Genomic DNA, 20,526 nt, shown 5'->3' on the forward strand with positions numbered 1-20,526 from the left:
AATTTTCGTGTATGTATGCTAGTGTGGTAGTTTTAGCTATGTTTGGGTCGGTTTGTTTATTTATTTGGCTAGCTGGTGTTGTGTCTATTTTGGGTATTTTAAGTTTAGGGGTGAAGATATTTGATTGTTTGCAGTTTTGTTTAAGATTTTTAATTTGGTGTTCATTTAGGTAGTTGGTTATTCTTTGGGATATTGGGGTAAGTAAGGGGTGTTTACGAGCTAGAGCTTGGTTTTTAGGGCTGATGTTTTGGTCTATTAAGTTTTGGATGAGAGGGTTTGATTGGGACGCGGCCCAGAAATTTAAGCTTAGCTGTTCCCTGCGTAGGCTTAGTGGCATTTCTCCTGTTAAGGCCTGAAGTGAGGTGTAGGAGGTGCCATGTTGGGTGCGTGTAATTAGTTTGAGGGCCTGATATTGTATTGAGTCAAGTTTTTTAGATAGGGAGTTGTTAAGGGTGTTGTATATGGCGCAGCCGTAGTCTAGTTTTGATCTAATTAGTGATATGTAGAGAGAGAGGAGGGTATCTTTGGAGGCTCCCCAGTTAGAGCCAGTTAGGCATCTTAGGGTGTTTAGGTCTTTACTGCATTTAGTTGTTAGGTTTTGGATGTGAGCATCCCCGGTGAGATGTTCATCGAAAATAAGTCCTAAGAATTTGGTTTGTTTTTGAAATTTGATTGTTTGATTGTTTAGCTGGAGGATTGGGGAGGCGGGTTTCATGTTTTTATGTTTGAATACTATCAACCCATGCAGATTCCAGGAAAGAATATAGGTCCCCACCAATCTATGCTTGACCCAAGGGGCGACCAAACCGTTTGGTGTGGTCAGGCTCGGTGACTTGGTTGATTGCATGTCATCGATCGGATTCCAGTTGCGTAGATCGATACTCATGTTGTCAATCACTGCATTGTCTGGTCCAGACACTAGTATAGAGCGCCCAGTACACATGAACACCAGACGTCCTGTATACCGACCTAGCGGAGGATATACATTATTATTATCTACGTCACGTGTCTGTCAAAATGACGTGTGTCTACGTCACGTTTGCTTATGTCACGTAGCTGTCTATATGACGTATATCTTTGTAACATAACACAAGGAGCAACCTTTTAGTTGATTCTATCATTGATTTTCAATTGAAAATATTTTAAGTTATGGAATTATATCCACAAAATGAACTGTTCTTGCGTTCAGTCATAACTCAAAGAATACTTCTCCGTGTTTGAGGTTTTTGTTTTCAAAATTTAATTCGATCTGAAATTATAAAAAAAAAAATTAAAAAAAATATAAAGCGATTTTTGCACAATACACAAATGCGGATTGCTATCATAGACGTTATATCTTAAATCATCAAATATGTTTTTTTCGGTCCAAATTTACATTTCAAACATGGTAGGGGCTGCAAATTCATTTCTTACCCCAGTCTTCGTTGAACCATTATATTTTTACACAAAATTACCGAGCCACAGATTACTTTTCACAAACTGTTGCGGGGATGAGTGATTTTTAAAAAGACACACTCGGTATACTCAGTTGTTTGTTTGTTTGTTTGTTTGTTTGTTTGTTTGTTTGTTTGTTTGTTTGTTTGTTTGTTTGTTTGTTTGTTTATCCCTCCACTTATCTCACAGTAACCTGAAACTTCTCCACATATTCTGACCAGGAATCTCCACGGGGAATATATTTACCTGTATATTTACTTGTTCTTCATCTGGCGGCTGACAAAGGTTACACTACCTAAAACGCCGCCACCAGCAAGGCTCCGCAAGTCGTGGGTTCGACTCCCAGATTCGATCCAGCTATGATCCATGGTCTATAAATACTATGCTTTGCCCGTGGGGTTTACCAATATCTCAAACAACCTGCTTTACGTTTCTCTCACATTGACCTCACACGGAAAATTACCAGTACGAAGTGTTTAGAGCGGCCCAGAAACCTAGGATCCGTGGTTTCGAATCCAGGTTCGCCCTAATTACGTTTCTATATTTATAAACACCACACGTGTTCATGGGTTTGTGGCAACTGTCTCTGCATTAGATCGAGATTCCCTCCCAAGTCAAGCTGACGTGATATGACGTTTCACATACTCTTAAAAGTGACGTTAAAGACAACGTTCTCTTCTCTCACATAAACCTCACACACAGATACAGTAAACTACGATTATAACGAACTCAAAGGGACTACTGATTTAAATTCGATATAACCGTAGCTCGTTACAAGCATAAACACATCATATATATACAGCAAACGGCCGGGACCAAACATTTGTTCGTTATATCCGTCAGTACGCTATACGCGTGTTCGGTATACTTAGTTTACTGTATAACCGAAATATAGAATTTAGTGCGGCAATAAACCCCAACTCCTAACTTAAACATGCACGTGAACATCAATGCAGAATGACAGATTTTCGTAAGGTGGATCTCAGACAGGGCACCTGCTTGTGGCCATTGAAGTCCTTCCTGGAAACCCTGTTGCACACCTTGATAGCGATCTCCATCATCGTCCAGCCGGAGCTCCCCTTGATGGTGGAGATGAGCTCTTGCATGAAGTGAGATCCCTCGACGATGTTGCGCAGGGCCACGTAGCCGGGGCAGGTTGACAACATGAGGAGAAAGTCAGCCTCGTCGGGGATGATTTCGACACGTCTAGGTCTTGGGACGACGTCAGGGACATCTGTCTCCAACCCCTTCATAAACTTGTCTCCCTGGCATGCCTGTAGGAGAGAAGACACGTCATAAAGACAAGAGGACATAAAGACAGACCCGTTACAACAAGTCATAGAGATAACACTCAGAGCTACAGATAAACAGCGTATTTGTGTAAAATACCCAAAAAGATATTCAAAACCAAATTACTTTCAATTAACTTGCGTACAGAAACGCATGCATTAAATACAAAATTCAAAAGTATAAAAACGGCACGCGTAAATACCCAATGAAGCATGCGTACAAAGGAGCTAATTTCCGAAACACAATTATGAGCTAATTTACTTTGCGAGTCAAACCTTTATATTTAAAACAGTTATATAAATCTAAAACATTATTTCATTTTTTTTTAAATCTTAAAATGTTCACTAATTTTTGGGGAAAACCCAATAGAGTGATGAATAGAGGAGTGAAAAAATATTGATTACCCAATGAAAAATGAAATAACAAAATTAAAATAGAAACCCCAGAGTAAACACTCAATTGCTCAAAAAGTTATCTGGAGCTCTTGACACGTTTTAACAACTAGTACGTCAAAAAAGACGCACACGCCATTTCGACAGACGCCCTGAAGATGCACGTACTTCATAAAGACAGGTACGTCACGTAGACACATCATGTAGACACACATATAGACAGCGACCTCACGTAGACACATCATGTAGACACACATGTAGACAGCGACCTCACGTAGACACATCATGTAGACACACATGTAGACAGCGACCTCACGTAGACACATCATGTAGACACACATATAGACAGCGACCTCACGTAGACACATCATGTAGACACACATGTAGACAGCGACCTCACGTAGACACATCATGTAGACACACATGTAGACAGCGACCTCACGTAGACACATCATGTAGACACACATATAGACAGCGACCTCACGTAGACACATCATATAGACACACATATAGACAGCAACCTCACGTAGACACATCATACAGACACACATGTAGACAGCGACCTCACGTAGACACATCATGTAGACACACATATAGACAGCGACCTCACGTAGACACATCATAAAGACACACATGTAGACAGCAACCTCACGTAGACACATCATGTAGACACACATATAGACAGCGACCTCACGTAGACACATCATATAGACACACATGTAGACAGCGACCTCATGTAGACACATCATGTAGACACACATGTAGACAGCGACCTCACGTAGACACATCATGTAGACACACATATAGACAGCGACCTCACGTAGACACATCATATAGACACACATGTAGACAGCAACCTCACGTAGACACATCATACAGACACACATGTAGACAGCGACCTCACGTAGACACATCATGTAGACACACATATAGACAGCGACCTCACGTAGACACATCATATAGACACACATGTAGACAGCAACCTCACGTAGACACATCATACAGACACACATGTAGACAGCGACCTCACGTAGACACATCATATAGACACACATGTAGACAGCAACCTCACGTAGACACATCATGTGGACAGCGACCTCACGTAGACACATCATACAGACACACATGTAGACAGCGACCTCACGTAGACACATCATGTGGACAGCGACCTCACGTAGACACATCATGTAGACACACATGTAGACAGCGACCTCACGTAGACACATCATGTAGACACACATGTAGACAGCGACCTCACGTAGACACATCATGTAGACACACATATAGACAGCGATCTCACGTAGACACATCACGTAGACACACATGTAGACAGCGACCTCACGTAGACACATCATGTAGACACACATGTAGACAGCGACCTCACGTAGACACATCATGTAGACACACATGTAGACCGCGACCTCACGTAGACACATCATGTAGAAACACATATAGACAGCGACCTCACGTAGACACATCATGTAGACACACATGTAGACAGCGACCTCACGTAGACACATCATGTAGAAACACATGTAGACACATCATGTAAACACACATATAGACAGCGACCTCACGTAGACACATCATGTAGACACACATGTAGACAGCGACCTCACGTAGACACATCATGTAGACACACATATAGACAGCGACCTCACGTAGACACATCATATAGACACACATGTAGACAGCAACCTCACGTAGACACATCATACAGACACACATGTAGACAGCGACCTCACGTAGACACATCATATAGACACACATGTAGAGAGCAACCTCACGTAGACACATCATGTGGACAGCGACCTCACGTAGACACATCATACAGACACACATGTAGACAGCGACCTCACGTAGACACATCATGTGGACAGCGACCTCACGTAGACACATCATTTAGACACACATGTAGACAGCGACCTCACGTAGACACATCATGTAGACACACATGTAGACGGCGACCTCACGTAGACACATCATGTAGACACACATATAGACAGCGACCTCACGTAGACACATCACGTAGACACACATGTAGACAGCGACCTCACGTAGACACATCATGTAGACACACATGTAGACAGCGACCTCACGTAGACACATCATGTAGACACACATGTAGACAGCGACCTCACGTAGACACATCATGTAGACACACATATAGACAGCGACCTCACGTAGACACATCATGTAGACACACATGTAGACAGCGACCTCACGTAGACACATCATGTAGACACACATGTAGACAGCGACCTCACGTAGACACATCATGTAGACACACATATAGACAGCGACCTCACGTAGACACATCACGTAGACACACATCATATAGATGGTTTAAAACTATCATGATTGGACACGAAAATCGGAAAATGTACTGAGTTTGTTGTTTATGTAATTGAAAATGTTGCTGAGTGCGGTGTGAACCAACCAACAAACAAACCAACAACTGCGTATACCGAGTTTGTTTTTGTTGTAATTCAAAAATTAAAAAAACTGCTGTTAAATTTGATCATATCTATTCAACCATCACTCTTCCCTGCAACAGTTTGTAAAAAGTAATCTGTTGCTGGGTAATTTTGTGTAAAAAAAAAATAATTTTGCCTCAGTGAAGACTGGGGTAAGAAATGTATTTACAACCACATGAACCCTTCCATGTTTGAAATGTAGTAAATTTGGCCGGAAAAAAGTAAATTTATTGATTTTCAAAGATAAGATATATGAAATACCCACCAGGAGTTGTTTGTTATGCGAAATAAAATCAGTTTATGAAAGTTTTGAAATCAAATTACATTTTTTATTGTATATAATGTCAATATACCATCTGACGTTGAATGTTTTGTTCCTAAAACCAGCCTGACTTCAGGGAATCCTGTCCCGCATATGAGCCGATTCGGAATTTTCGAATTAAGTGCTAAATGTAAAAATCTTCCCAAGAATACTCATTTAAGATATTCACCAATAGTTGTCTAGGTTGTTGAATATTCTTTTCTTATGTATTGGGAGTGGAGTGGAGCGGAGTGGAGTGAGTATGGTTTAACGCCGCTTTTAGCAGTATTCCAGCAATATCACGGCGGGGGACACCAGAAATGGGCATCACACATTGTTCCCATGTCGGGAGTCGAACCCGGGTCTTCGGCGTGACGAGCAAACGCTTTAACCCCTAGGCTACCCGACCGCCCCCTTATGTATTGGGATAATTACCGAGCACGACCAGCTACTGGGGAACACACCACTGTCAAACACTGAGACATTTATGAAGGAAAGGCATCATCTCAAATGTGGAACATGTTATCATTTCAAGCCCAATATGGGCAGGATCAGCAGCTTTTCCACTTCATTGGTGCATCATGGCGTCCATAATATCTTCCGGTGACGGTGGACAATTTGTCAAAAATGAAAGCAAAAGCCATCTGAAGTTAACTGAGAAAATAAGATGTGAAGGGTCGGACTTCCTCATCTATAACATCCATGTGTGGGTGAGTCTCTTAGACTAGAAGTAGGCATCTCCATGGGCACCAATTGTGTTTCCTGTCTTGTTTTTATTATTTATACAATCTAGAAATTATGATTTAAACTAATAATTATTGCCTTTCAGACTAGTCTATCACTATCAGTGAGACAAGAAACAGCCCTGAGCGTCTGCATCAATTTGACTGGAAAAACAGATCTCGAGGAATCATGACTGTGGAATATGACTTAATAGTCATAAACTAATAATTATTGCCTTAGAGACTTGTACAAGTCTATCACTATCCATGAGACAAGAAATAGCCCCGAGTGTCTGTTTGCATCAATTTGACTGGAAAAACAGATCTCGAGAAATCATGACTGTGGTATATGACTTAATAGTCATAAACTGTTCTAAGCTTTTAGCCGCTTTAAAAGAAGACACATTATTTCCTATTATATTGGCTAATCCATACCCCTTGAATGTTACATAACTTACACATGTGAGCTTGAATACAAACCAGTTACTAGGGAACTCAAGGAATTTAGCAAACACGGCAAGCAAATCACGTTATAATGCCTCCACGTCAGAATGGTGAGATCTGATTGGTCCACGTGATCTTGATAAAATACTATGTATCCCGACATGGCGGGAAATAAAATTCTCAGCGGGAGAATAAATTTCTTATACCCCGCCACAAGCAAGTGAGGCTGCACGTGGATTTCTGAGAGGAAGATTAAATCCCTTATACCCCGCTTCGAAGCAAAATGCTCACGCCTTTTCCCAGTCAATGAAAGCCACGTGAAATAGCACAAGTTAACCTCAGATCAATCGAATAGCTGTTATCAATTTTGAAATTGTTTTAATTCTTTTACAATGTCATATTACAACATGTTGGTAAGATAAATTCGTTGTAGCAGGGGCACATGGTGTTTTATGCGTCCCCTATTAGGTTGTATACAACTACATATAACCTAAAACAAAATACTGTCATGGAACATTAAAGGCGATATTGCTACAAAGCTAGAAACTGAAGATTTCGCTAACAAGAATGCCAGAGAGGTAGATAAATAAGTCAGAAAGCGACTTTTGTTGGGTAACGAATTGGATACGGTTATTAGTAAGGCCGAGCTGAATAAAGTGATTATGAATTTGAAGTCAGAGAAATCAGCTAGATTTGATGGCATTATAAATGATGGAAGTACTGACTGTTCAACTGTCGACATACAGTATTATTTGTATACAGTAGGTAGGTGTGCATGACATGTGCTATATGTATTTCTGTTGAATTAACATGGGACATCAGCCGCACGTTAAAATTCTGAGGGGGCACGGGTGGCCCAGTCGTCTAAGGCGCTGCGATTCGCTGTGCAGTGTTGCGTCCCTTGGGCACGCTAGAAACCTATGATTGTGGGTTCGAATCCCGGTTCGCCCCGATTATGTTTCTAGGTTTGTCAGCACCATACCCGTGCTCGTGGGTTTCACCGAAGTGGTAAACGTCTGAGACCTGCATCACTTCGGGCTTTCCTCCCACATTAAGCTGACACGCTGTGATATAACTGGAATACTTTTAAAAGCGGCGTAAAACCCAACTCACTCACTCACTAAAATTCTGAAAGGGTGTTTTACTCTCAAAAAAGTCAGATCTCTCAAATAGTTAAAGTATAGTTATAGTTAAAAGTCACTTTGATTCCACTTTAGTTTTTTTCTAATCATAATATCAGGGTTATATCAAATGACGACGCATAAAAATAATAAGATGTGTCGTCAACTATGTATAGCCATATAAAATATATATGTTATATTTCTCCTGGTACTTCTTTTTGAGGATATATAGAGGTTATCACGCGAGTGTGTTTGGGGATGGTAAATACCCTGCATTAGGAATAAACATTGTATTTAGCGAGCCTTGGCGTGATAACCTCCGTGGAGAAGGTTTTAAGCCGCAGAGGTCTACAAGCACAGATATGGCTACTGATCCCGCTTGGCTGGGCCTCGTGCCCTCGCAAAATTGTTTCCAAATTTATATCTCCAAAGTTGCCAAAACTTATAAAATGTCTCAGCTACGTCACAGTTAGACACTGATTCTCAGTACATTAGACTGTTCTTTTGATAATGATAGCAATTATCCCTGTAGTTATCCAGATTCCCGATGGTTAATTCTGACTCGATCGCCGAATGACGAGGGCGACGCCATGTTTGTTTATAAACAGTGAAAGTAGTCCTACTTGACCTTTGATATTTGCATCTCTATCCGCATATGACCCCAACGGATATCGTTTTTACCCGTTGGCTTTATCCTGCCGAGAAACCTACCAATTATATGATAAATTATTTGATTTGGATTTCATAATACGAAAGACCCGTGATCTTCAGCAACCCAGTCTTGCCATAAAAGGTGACTATGCTTGTCGTAAGAGGCGACTAACGGGTGTCAGACTTGGTTGATGCATGTCATCGTATCCCAGTTGCGATGATCGATGCTGATGATGTCAATCACTCGATTGTCTGGTTCAGACTCAATTATTTACAGACAGACGTCATATAGCTGGAATATTACCGTTACCGCACAAACAAACAAACATAATACTAGACATCAGAGGATATTATAACTGAACACTGTATGCTCTTTAAAAAATCAAACACGCTTATATGCCAAGTTCCCTGATCCCCGTTTCACTTATTTTCAGCACAGTCTTACAGTTACAGTAGTCTGTCAAAAGTATTCAAGTTTCAAACAAAACAATCCAAAAAAATAGTTCCTAGTGAAGTGATTAATATATCGTGTAGTGTCTGCTGATTGATTTTTGATATGGGATGACAAAATGATATATTACTGATATGTAGCTAAAGGTATGTGTCCTTGTAAAAACTATGTTTGTAGTCTACTAAAGAAGATCGTATTGTTTAAATAAAAATAATAAGTCCATTTGTATGGCGCCAAACTCCATACCAGCTCGTGTGCTCATGGCGCTTACATTATTACCCCAGTCAATGGATCAGTAAGCACTCGATTTTTATTCTCAGCTCCCTGGGGAGTATACAACCCAAGCTGTGAGGCGCTAGAAGGTTAACAGCCATCTGCTCCTACCGGGTACCCACTCACTGCTGGCTGAACAGAGGCACATGTCGAACAAAGTCACTTGCCTAAAGAGACACCATATGTGATACATGTGCTTCAGTGTGGGGCAGGACCGAAGCCCTAGAATCTCTCAGGAGTCAAGCTGCTAAACGTGGTCACCCATCCAACTACTCTCCGAGAACGACGTTGCTTAACTTCACCTGATCAGTAATCTGTGCGCTGTGCACAGGACCACGTGTCACCACGTGTCTCGTCTAATGAACACGTTCATTATTTCATTATCGTATTCAATTCCACACAGTACTGTACACAACATTGATCTAGTTTACACACATACGAAACCTACATGGACAATATAAACACATCGCGTCTGGCTTGGAGGCAAGTACAGGGGTAAACAACTTTTGTTTGTTAAACATTTGTATGTATTAAAACACGTGCTATTTTGAAGGGAGATACAAATATTTAGTTGTGTGTTCAAGTTACTAATTTTAACTATTGGTTCCTGAACAAATATTATTCAAACCACATGAGCGTACCTCTTGCTGAAATGTGTGGGCCGGTCAACATCAAATGTAATTTGGTATCATGTGACTCCAGCTGTAACACCAGATGTGGTCATCAACCAACACTCATGTCGTAGCCAGCCATTGTTGTAGACATATATAACGTCAATGCTAGAGAATAACCGGCCACGATTTTCCAAGGAACCAGATTCCATTGGGCGTAGGGGGCGGTCGGGTAGCCTAGTGGTTAAAGCGTTTGCTCGTCACGCCGAAGACCCGGGTTCGATTCCCGACATGGGTACAATGTGTGAAGCCCATTTCTGGTGTCCCCCGCCGTGATATTGCTGGAATATTGCTAAAAGCGGCGTAAAACCATACTAACTCACTCACTTGGGCGTAAAAGGCAAAACAGCGGTGAAAATTATATGAATGGATCACTGAAAATCAGAACGCATGAACAGAGAGTATTTACATCTGGTACGTTTTCTACACACAAAAGACATTTAATTCCTATTATGCACACGTTTGCCAGAGTTTATTTAAACCCAAAATATACATACGCGCTACCCAGCTAACACACGACGTTGTCGAAACGTTGTGGTAAGGTTGTGGATTGGTAACCTTTACTATAACGTCAACGTGCAATGTTATTTCACAACGTTATAACAACGTTGCACATTTACGTTGTGAAAACGTTGTGCATCGGACATCACACAACGTGAAGGGTATCTCGAAACATACACATTCACGTGACTAAAGCATATTCTAAAACATTTCCGGAACATGTTTTTGAGATATTTTCACAACATTTTTGTGGGAAATGGTCATGAGGTAACGTTGTCTCAACGTATTTAAACCTTGTAACACAAAGTTAGTTCACGTCGTTGTGACAACGTCCATGGTGGTACACAGAATAGCGTTGTAGACACGCAATATTATAACATTGCCACAACGTAAAATACAACATTACCACAACGTAAAATACAACGTTCCCACAACGTAAACATACAGCGTTCCCACAACGTAAAATACAACGTTATCACAACGTCGAGACGACGTGAATGTGACGTAACACAACGTTAGGCCATGACGTTGTGACAACATAAATGGTTATCCACAGAATAACGTTATATAGGCGTAATATCCCCAACGTACCACAACGTAAACGCAGCGTTATCACAACGTTGTCACAACGTGAAATTGTTAGCTGGGTATAGGTTTCTTCAGTCCGAATTAAGATTTTTTCTAATGAAGAACTATTCGGTTTGGGTTTTTTCGTAGGTTTGTTAAGAGTGGACATACAGATATGAAGTGATGTGGATCCTCAAAGTTGTGACGACATTGCCAGGGCAGTTCCGGATGCGTGTGTCGGTGAAATTAGGGGGTAGGGGGTGGGGTGAGGACATGTGTCATTCAAGCAGCATGCACACCCCACAACACCTGATACTTACGCCTCCAGTAAATAAATGAATTTATACACAAACATACAATCAAACAAGGACGTTTGAAATAGTAAGGGGGTGCTCTGAGCCTCGGGAGAGTGACCTCAACCAAGGCTCAAAACACTCAGGAGTGACCTCAGCCTCGGTCCAAGTCACCCAAGATTGATTCAACCTAAAGAGTGATCGCAGCCTTGGCCCAAGTCGACCTATAGAGTGATCGCAGCCTTAGCCCAAGTCAACCTATAGAGTGATCGCAGCCTTAGCCCAAGTCAACCTATAGAGTGATCTCAGCCTAGGCCCAAGTCACTCTAGAGTGATCGCAGCCTAGGCCCAAGTCACTCTAGAATGATCGCAGCCTAGGCCCAAGTCACTCTAGAGTGATCGCAGCCTAGGTCGAAGTCACTCTAGTGTGGTTTGAGCCTAGGCCCAAGTCACGCTTGAGTGATCTCAGCCTAGGCCCAAGTCGACCGATAGAGTAATCGCAGCCTAGGCCCAAGTCAACCTATAGTGTGATCGCAGCCTAGGCCCAAGTCACTTTAGAGTGATCTCATCCTAGGCCCAAGTCACTTTAGAGTGATCTCAGCCTAGACGCAAGTCACTTAAGAGTGATCTCAGCCTAGGCCCAAGTCACTTTAGAGTGATCTCAGCCTAGGCCCAAGTCACTCTAGTGTGATCACAGGTTGTTCGATATTATATTAAAAACAGGGAAATATCCAATTGAGGGCCGAAGGGTGTGATACTCCCTATTCACAAAACGGTATAAGTGAGACTACCGTCGATAATTACAGAGGAATGACACTTCTCTCGTGTGTTGGTAAATGATTTAGTAATGGCCTCAATACTTGGGTCGTAGAGTGGAGTGAGAAGTAATTCAGTTCTAGTTGAAAAGCAGAGAAAATTATAGCACCATAGATTCTGATTCCGTGTTACCTTGTCTCATAAATATGGCGGTGGGGTAGCCTAGTGGTTAAAGCGTTCGCCTGTCACGCCGAAGACCCAGGTTCGATTCCCCACATGGATATATTGTGTGCAGCCATATCTGGTGTCCCCCGCCATTTTGTCTATTTGTGAGAGGAGAAATAATTCAGTGAAATGTTTCAGAAAGTCTTGTCTTGCATTGACCAGTATCACCATTCTTATGAGTGAGTGAGTGAGTGGGTTGGGTTTAACGCCGCTTTTAACAGTATTCCAGTTATATCGCGGCGTGTCAGCTTAATGTGGGAGGAAAACCCGAAGTGGTGCAGGTCTCAGACGTTTACCATTTCGGTGAAACCCACGAGCACGGGTATGGTGCTGACAAACCTAGAAACATAATCGGGGCGAACCGGGATTCGAACCCACAATCATCGGTTTCTGGCGTGCCCAAGGGACGCAACTCTGCACAGCGAATCGCGTCGCCTATGACAAACAAACAAAGAACATTACCTGTATAAAGAAGAGCTTGGGTTTGCCGGCTAGGGAGGGGCAGTTGCGTGCCTGGAAGGGGTAGGTCAGGGAGGAGATGGCGATATCGCGGCAGTTGACCCCGTACACTGACCCGTGGTTGTTCTCGGACCCATGTGACAGGATACAACACACGAAACAGCTGTACCCGGAATGATCCTCTGCGTAGGCGACCACATGCGACTGCCGCAGCATCTGAGTGTCAGTGAGGTTGTCCTTTTGTTGCACATGGAATCCTATTTCCTGGAACAAATCTCGTAGCCTTCTTGCATCGGTTTCCGTGCCGTGTCGCGTGGCTAGTCTTTGGTCGGGTGGGAGGTCAGTCTGATCAAAATCTTTGTTGTTGATTATCAGACAAATGCCTTTGACTTTAGTGTTCATCTTGTATGCTGATACGTCCTTGCACACATGTTGCGCGGGGCTATCGTAATCCATTCTAGGCGCCCTGACGCAATGGCCCGTCTCTCCTTCTGGAAAAGCATCCATGACAGCGAGGCTGAACAAGCGTTCTACATTATACCCCGTCTCCGCCGACACAATGAAGTGTTTGATACGTCCATGTTTTGAATCAATCTCATCGACGTCAAACACACCTTTCTCGGCATCAGTGACGTCGACGTCCGCTCTGTTACCAACCAGGAACACCTTCGCCCTCGGTGCCTTGAATTTAATTGTTCTGGAAAATTTGTTTTTGATATTGTCCCGAGAACGCTCATTTGTGGCGTCGTACAGTTTCAGGACGACATCAGCGTTACGGAGAAGAAAGCTGAAGAGAAGTCTTATTTTGGGTCCGTGCAGCTCGAAGATATTCATCTCGGCCGTTGTCCAAGGAGCGGTCACTCTTTTAGCCCAGGTTGCTGAACTCTCCATTGCCATGGTCTTCAGTTTCTTGTCGGCGGTAAACCGTCTGATGAGGGTCGACTTGCCGACAGAATCCCCGATCACAACAACCTTAATTATTTTATTTCGCCCTTCCTCAATTTTGGTGTAGCCGTCTCGGCTGGGTTTTCCACCCATGATGCTGAAGGTCTGTGTGATGAAGGAATGGCAGTGTACAGTCAGAACGGCTCTGGTCACTGGTATAAGATGTCAGATTTACTCAAACGTATGGGAATTTCCAACTAACATATTCTCTGTGTACAGGTCCGACTCTCAACTTCCTCGTTGCCTCTCGTGGATCGCCCAGATCTGAAAGGGAAATCATAGCTTAACATAGATGGTGATACTTCCGGGTATTGATACCGCGTTTCAAGCGGGATTCAGTCCCTCTAAACTCTCCTTCTTTCTTGTTTAAAGCCGCAGTCCTCAATATTCCAGCTATATGACGGCAGTCTGTCTGTTATCGAGTCTGGGCCAGACAATCTAGTGATTGACATCAGGAGCATTGATCTACGCAATTTGGGATCTTTCTAAACACATAAACGCATCTCCTGTAAACATCAACACATATCCTGTTAACATCAACACATCTCTTACTTACATCATTTTGATCGGTAAATGTCCCTTATAGTTATAACTAGCTCGAAATTTAGAGTAGCCCTGGCTCGTTTTAGATGTAGTTCTCACCAATTAAAATGAGAAACAGGGAGACATATTCGTCAACCCTGAGAACTAAGAATAATGTATCGGCAAAACGATTAAAAACGAGTTTGATATGACAAGTACTGCTTATCATGTCATCAGCTCAAAATATATACTCACACGCAAAAGAAACGCAAGTCGAATATGCAGTATACATGTTATTTATTTTCAACAGTAAAGACAAGATATACTAATAGGGCAAGATTGACAAAAATCTGACTGAAGACAGTTTAATCGATTAAAATGCAGATGACATAATTGTTTTTTTCAAATGTTAAGGGCTTACACAGTTTCCGGTCAATACCAAAAATGTCAGTCAATACCTGATGTGACCACCATTAGCATTGATCACTGCCACACATCTCCTGTACATTGAGTAGATCAGACGCTTTGTGAAGGTCCTAGGGATCCTCCTGCACACATCCAGAGCTGCTGTGCGCATATTCTTCGGCAGTTGTAGGGACTGGGCTCACATTGTGCAGACGCCTTTGAACCTCATCCCACAAGTGTTCGATGGGGTTCAGGTCAGGGCTGAGGGCTAGCCACGGTAGAACACGGATGTTGTGTTGTTGCAGAAAGGCCATGGTAGCTCTGGCAACATGGGGACGAACGTTGACCTGCTGGAAAATGTGTTGTTGGTGTTGTGCAAAAAATGGAACAACGTGGGGTCTGATCACTTGGTCGATATACCGCTGAGTAATGACGCCGTGTCCCCGACCTTGACCAACATTTAGAAAGCACATAGGTCCAAGTCTCGCATTAAGTCCAATCTCTGCCCATATCATGACGCTAGGTCCACCCCATCGATCCCTTTCCACAACGTTTCTGTCAGCGAAACGATCACCTCGACGCCGCCAAATTCTGACTCTTCTGTCTGCATGGGAGACACAAAAGCGACTTTCATCAGGGAAGAGGACACGCCTCCACTCACGATGACGCCAATTGTGATGACCCTGTGCCCACTGATGCCGTGGTTATAGAACAGGACGACGTGCTGGTCGGCGACATCTGAGGTTGTTGGAACGGAGACGTCGGATCACAGTGTCCCGGCTAATGTGTCGATTATGTGTTCCTATGGTCTGTCGAGCACTTTCACTTGCAGTTAGGACCGGATGTCGCTGGTTGACGGGTAATCTGCCGATCTTGTCGAGGTCTGGTGACCCTAGGACGACCGCTCCGAGGAAGGTCATCTGTGCTCTGTGTAGCATTGTATCGATGCAGGAGACGGTAAATTGTGGTTATATTAACGTTGAAATGACGGGCAACATCTTGGACAGACTCACCAGCTTCCAAACATCCGATAGCCTGGTTTCTCTGAATTTGAGTTAGGCGTGGCATTGTTGACCAAGGAGTGGTAGGTCCAAGAATCGGCCACAGTTTTATACCCACTACAGTTCGTGACAGTTCGTGCATTTTCGATTTCGCGAGAAATGGGTGCATGATACCCACATATTCATTGAAATGTTGGGGCCGGTCGGGTAGCCTAGTGGTTAAAGCGTTCGTTCGTCACGCCGAAGACCCGGGTTCGATTCCCGACATGGGTACAATGTGTCTGGTGTCCCCCGCCGTGTTATTGCTGGAATATTGCTAAAAGCGGCGTAAAACCATACTCACTCACTCACTCGCTCACTCATTGAAATGGTGCGTTTAGGCGATTCGATTTTTATGTTGCGTTTTTACTTGGGGCTTCCAAAATGCAACCAAAAATATTGATAACACCATCAGGCTTCACTACATGCTAAAACTCGTATCAATTTATAGTCCCGTGTTTGTTACCTATTTGCTTAAAACCACTTGCGTTTCTTCTGCGTGTGAGTATATATATATATATATATATATATAAATCATGTTTGACATCTCGTAAATGATAAGCTGATGATGCCCTCTGGTCCATGTGGCCCGTGAAGGTCCGGGGTAGAATGGGTCTTCAGTAACCCATGCTTGCCGTAAAAGGGGACTATGCTTGTCGTAAGAGGCGACTAACGGGATCGGGTGGTCAGGCTCGCTGACTTGGTTGATGCATGTCATCGATCCCAATTGCGTGGATCGATGCTCATGTTGCCAATCACTAGATTGTCTGTTCCAGACTCGATTAATTACAGACCGCTGGAATATTGCTGTGTGCGGCGTTAAACAACAAACTGGTCCGCGTACAGTTAGAAATCTCGCAATAGGCGTATACCATGCCGTGTATTTGAGACACTGTAAATGAAATTAACATAACATGTATTGCCAATTCGCCAATATGACGAGGGGCGGTCGGATAGCCTAGTGGTTAAAGCGTTCGCTCGTCACGCCGAAGACCCGTGTTTCATTCCCGACATAGGTACAATGTGTGAAGCCCCTTTCTGGTGTCCCCCGCCGTGACGTTGCTGGAATATTGCTAAAAACGGCGTAAAACAAGACTCACCCCTCGCTTATGGATGGATTGTCTCCTCGCATTTCTTGAATACACTTCTTGATCTCCCGCCAAAGGTTTGTGTGGACTGCCGACGGACTTCAACTCGTCACATTAGATCAAAATAACGATGTCAGAACGACTATTTCAGAATACACCCTCATTGACGAGTTTGTCTGCTTGTATATAAAAATGGACCACCTCCGTGGTCTTGTGGTACAGCGTCCGCCCGGAGAGGGAAGGTCCGGGGTTCGATAGACGTTAAAAAGATGGTACATGTTAATACCCTGCCTGGTGCTTGGCATTAAGGGGGTAAAACAAGGACTGGTCTGCTCGGAGTCAGTATACTGTGTCTGAGTGGGGTATTCATGTAACCTGCGGCATGGTATCTCGGTGGGCTAGCATTATAAAATCGGTATCAGTCCAGACTAGTACAAGAAGCCACACACACACGTACATGCACGTCGCTATATAAGTGCAATAATCTTGGACGCGACGTTAAACCCCATTTCACCTCATCTCACATATAACAAATATACAAGCTGATAAGCTAAGCAACTTATAACAGTGATAAAAAAAGGAGTAGCTAAATCTCTAATTGTTGTTATCTTTAACAACAAGATATTAACAAGATGCATAGACAGCCAGGGACGTCGGCCTGAGAGTTAATTAACTCAACACAGTGATAACCTCGTCTGGATTAAATAGCGTGAAATAAACAGAAGTTCTATCACAAAAATACGTCTCCAAGATAATAAAATAGACGAAAACGCCTGAATAGCAAACTAGTCTTATAGACTAAGAAGGACTCAGTCAATTTGTCGGGGCAAGGAAATCCTAAAACTTCCCCCAAACTACAAGGTACTTAAGCTCTAGACTCACAATCATTAAAAAGGGTACTTGACCAAAAGAGTAAACAGGAACTTGACCTAAATTAGACAGTCGCGAGAAAGATGGTTATTCACGTATTACGAAATACAAACAATAGCTAAAACCACTAGCTCGATACCACCAGATTTAGTCAATACCAAAGAGAAAACCTCCCCTTAACCACTTACTAAAGAACTTTAAGCGTCGACCTGACCAAACCAGTAGCAAGACGAACCGTAAACGGTCTAGCGATACCTGGGGGTAAAGACACATGATTTTGCCAAGGGTTTTAATCCATGTGCGCGGACCTCGGAGAGGACAACATGCCCTGGTCAGGCGGGGGAATGCAGTAGCCTGGTAACGTAACCAAAGTGTATTCCCAAAGATGGGGAAAACCCAATAACAGCTACTACACCACTACGGAGGATGTACGTACCAAACTAATGGGGAGAATCGAACCCGAGCCCTCGGCGTGACGAGCAAACGCTTTAACCACTAGGCTACCCCACCATCCCTCGACCAGTACAGGTCTCTGGGGGCTAGTCTGACGCTACCTCGGAATCTAGTGGTTATGAAAGAGGGGAGATTATTTGAAACAGTACGGTACACCTGTACAGCACGCATTTTCTCTACATTTCCTTTTAGCCAGACTCAGTGTCATGTATTTAAAACAATCTCATTAAAATCAGGTCTAAGTTCTCGCTGCCTCTAAACAAAGACCTGAGGACATACCATTACAGGTCACGTCAGAACGACCTTTCGCTAACTTTGACCGACCACTGAAATGACTAACAGGAAGTCGACATCAGCCAATTAGGAAGCAGCTTTCGCGAGCTTCACGACACACGTTTTAACCTGACGACTTGCATTTCAGACTACGCTTGAAAAATATTTTGACACAGTTCTCGATTAAATTTTGAAAACTGAACAAACGAACATTCCGGAATGTCTAATTTATGGTTGAGATTGTATGGCAGAGCTTCCCACGTACTGTGCAACGCCTCCTCCGTTCAAATGTTTATCCTACGGAAGCGAGAGATAGACGATATTTTTGACGGAATCAGTCCTACGAGCCGTAACTGTCTTTCGGAATACCCCTTGTAAACGTTTTCGAGGTTGCATGATTAGAAAACACAATCCGAATGTCACTTTGATGATCTGGTAAGTGACGCTTTGATTGGTCGGATGAAAGGTCGTTCTGACTTGACCCTAAGATCTTTGTTCAGCGATAGCGAGAACTAAGATCTAATTATAATGAGATTGATATTCAAAAGGAAATCAATTTCTTGAATACACAGACATTGAATGCGTGAGCCGTTATCAGCGTATCTATGAATGGGTAGATTGTGAATATTATGAACAGTAAATAGACCGCTGACTACGTACTGATAGCTGTAATGCGCCATATCATAGCAGGCGTGGCTATTTCCAAACAAACATACACCATGTACATTACAGGGAGCAACAAAATATATACAGACTGGGCGCCATTAATTGGCATTGATCCAACCTTTCTTTGGGGAGTGTCGAGACTGGCATTTACGTTATTTTTTACGTTTTCTTCCTTCTGAAATAAACACTGGTAATGAAAACATTTGTCCTCGGGGTTTACCCAAAAGCTAGCCCTGCTCCAAGGCTATACTGAAAGAAAGTCCACGGATGTGTTGTAATTCTATCCTCCTATTAGGCAAGTCTAGATATGTGGACAGTTCAAGGACTAAGTACAGTCTCATCATCACAGTCTCTTATAGGGACATCTTGTTCTTATTATTTGCATAATCTAGAAATTATTATTTAAACAAATAATTATTGTCTTAGAGACTTGTGCAAGTCTACCCAAAAGCGTACACTGTTCGCTGAAGATGATGGATTGGTCTTTGACAGAGAAAATGGGTGTTTTGAAACGTTGTCTAAAGAAATACTATGTCTCCAACAGAAATCTCCAACCCCACAATACTAAATGGCGGTGCCCCTAACTAACATGTCAGTGCTGTGCGCCGATTGTCACAATGTGAAATAGGCAATGACCCTGAAATCACTTCCGTCACGTACGTTCATGTTTGTACACAAATTAGTCTACTGCGTTAGAAATGGGCCTCATTAATTATCATACACTCATGTCTCGCCGACCCAATAGGAATATTTGATTGACAGTGAATTATTTCATGCTTGTTCCAAATGACATAAATTGAATAGACCTGACAATGTAATACTTACGCAATTTCCGAGACTTCAACAAAAAATTCACATTGCTTCTCCTTTGAAACAGGAAATGCGTTTCACGTCAAATGTCAAACAAATTGTCCCAGTGCTATGAATCCAGGAATGATATGACAAATATGACAGCCACCAAACCTATGATCACAGATTTAATGTTGGGAAGTTTCTGTGTCAGAGGTCACTGCCGCTGACACCCTGTGAAGTACACGGGTAAAAATAGACTTCTAGGAAAAAGTAGTTCACCAGGAGAAGGCGTCTTTAACATTGAAACCTTTGAAGCAGATCACCAGTTTTGCAATAAACACATCACATGACTGCATGCATCGCGCTCGACATGCGTGGGTTGCAGATCACTAGCTTTTCAATAAACACATCACATGACTGCATGCATCACGCTCGACATGCGTG

The 20,526-nt window shown here is 42.9% G+C and overlaps 1 protein-coding gene across 1 annotated transcript; it reads right to left on the minus strand.

Moving 5' to 3' along the window:
• Positions 1-1,574: 1,574 nt before the first annotated feature.
• On the minus strand, positions 1,575-20,526 carry LOC139470215 (caspase-3-like). The gene is made up of 3 exons (XM_071252533.1): positions 20,116-20,526; positions 13,032-14,237; positions 1,575-2,708 (listed from the first exon to the last, which is right to left on the minus strand). The coding sequence occupies exons 2-3, from the start codon at positions 14,064-14,066 to the stop codon at positions 2,382-2,384; spliced, it is 1,362 nt and encodes a 453-aa protein (XP_071108634.1). The 5' UTR covers positions 14,067-14,237; positions 20,116-20,526; the 3' UTR covers positions 1,575-2,381.

The sequence above is a fragment of the Haliotis cracherodii genome, unplaced genomic scaffold, assembly GCF_022045235.1.
Source record: "Haliotis cracherodii isolate W230 unplaced genomic scaffold, xgHalCrac1.p SCAF_20, whole genome shotgun sequence".
In the NCBI taxonomy this organism is placed as follows: Eukaryota; Metazoa; Mollusca; class Gastropoda; order Lepetellida; family Haliotidae; genus Haliotis; species Haliotis cracherodii.

Coding starts and splice junctions, on each gene's coding strand:
- LOC139470215 (XM_071252533.1), bottom strand. CDS start 14,066: ATGGGTGGAAAACCCAGCCGAGACGGCTACACCAAAATTGAGGAAGGG. Junction 2,709..13,031: donor CCAAGCTCTTCTTTATACAG/GTAATGTTCTTT, acceptor TCTCTCCTACAG/GCATGCCAGGGAGACAAGTT.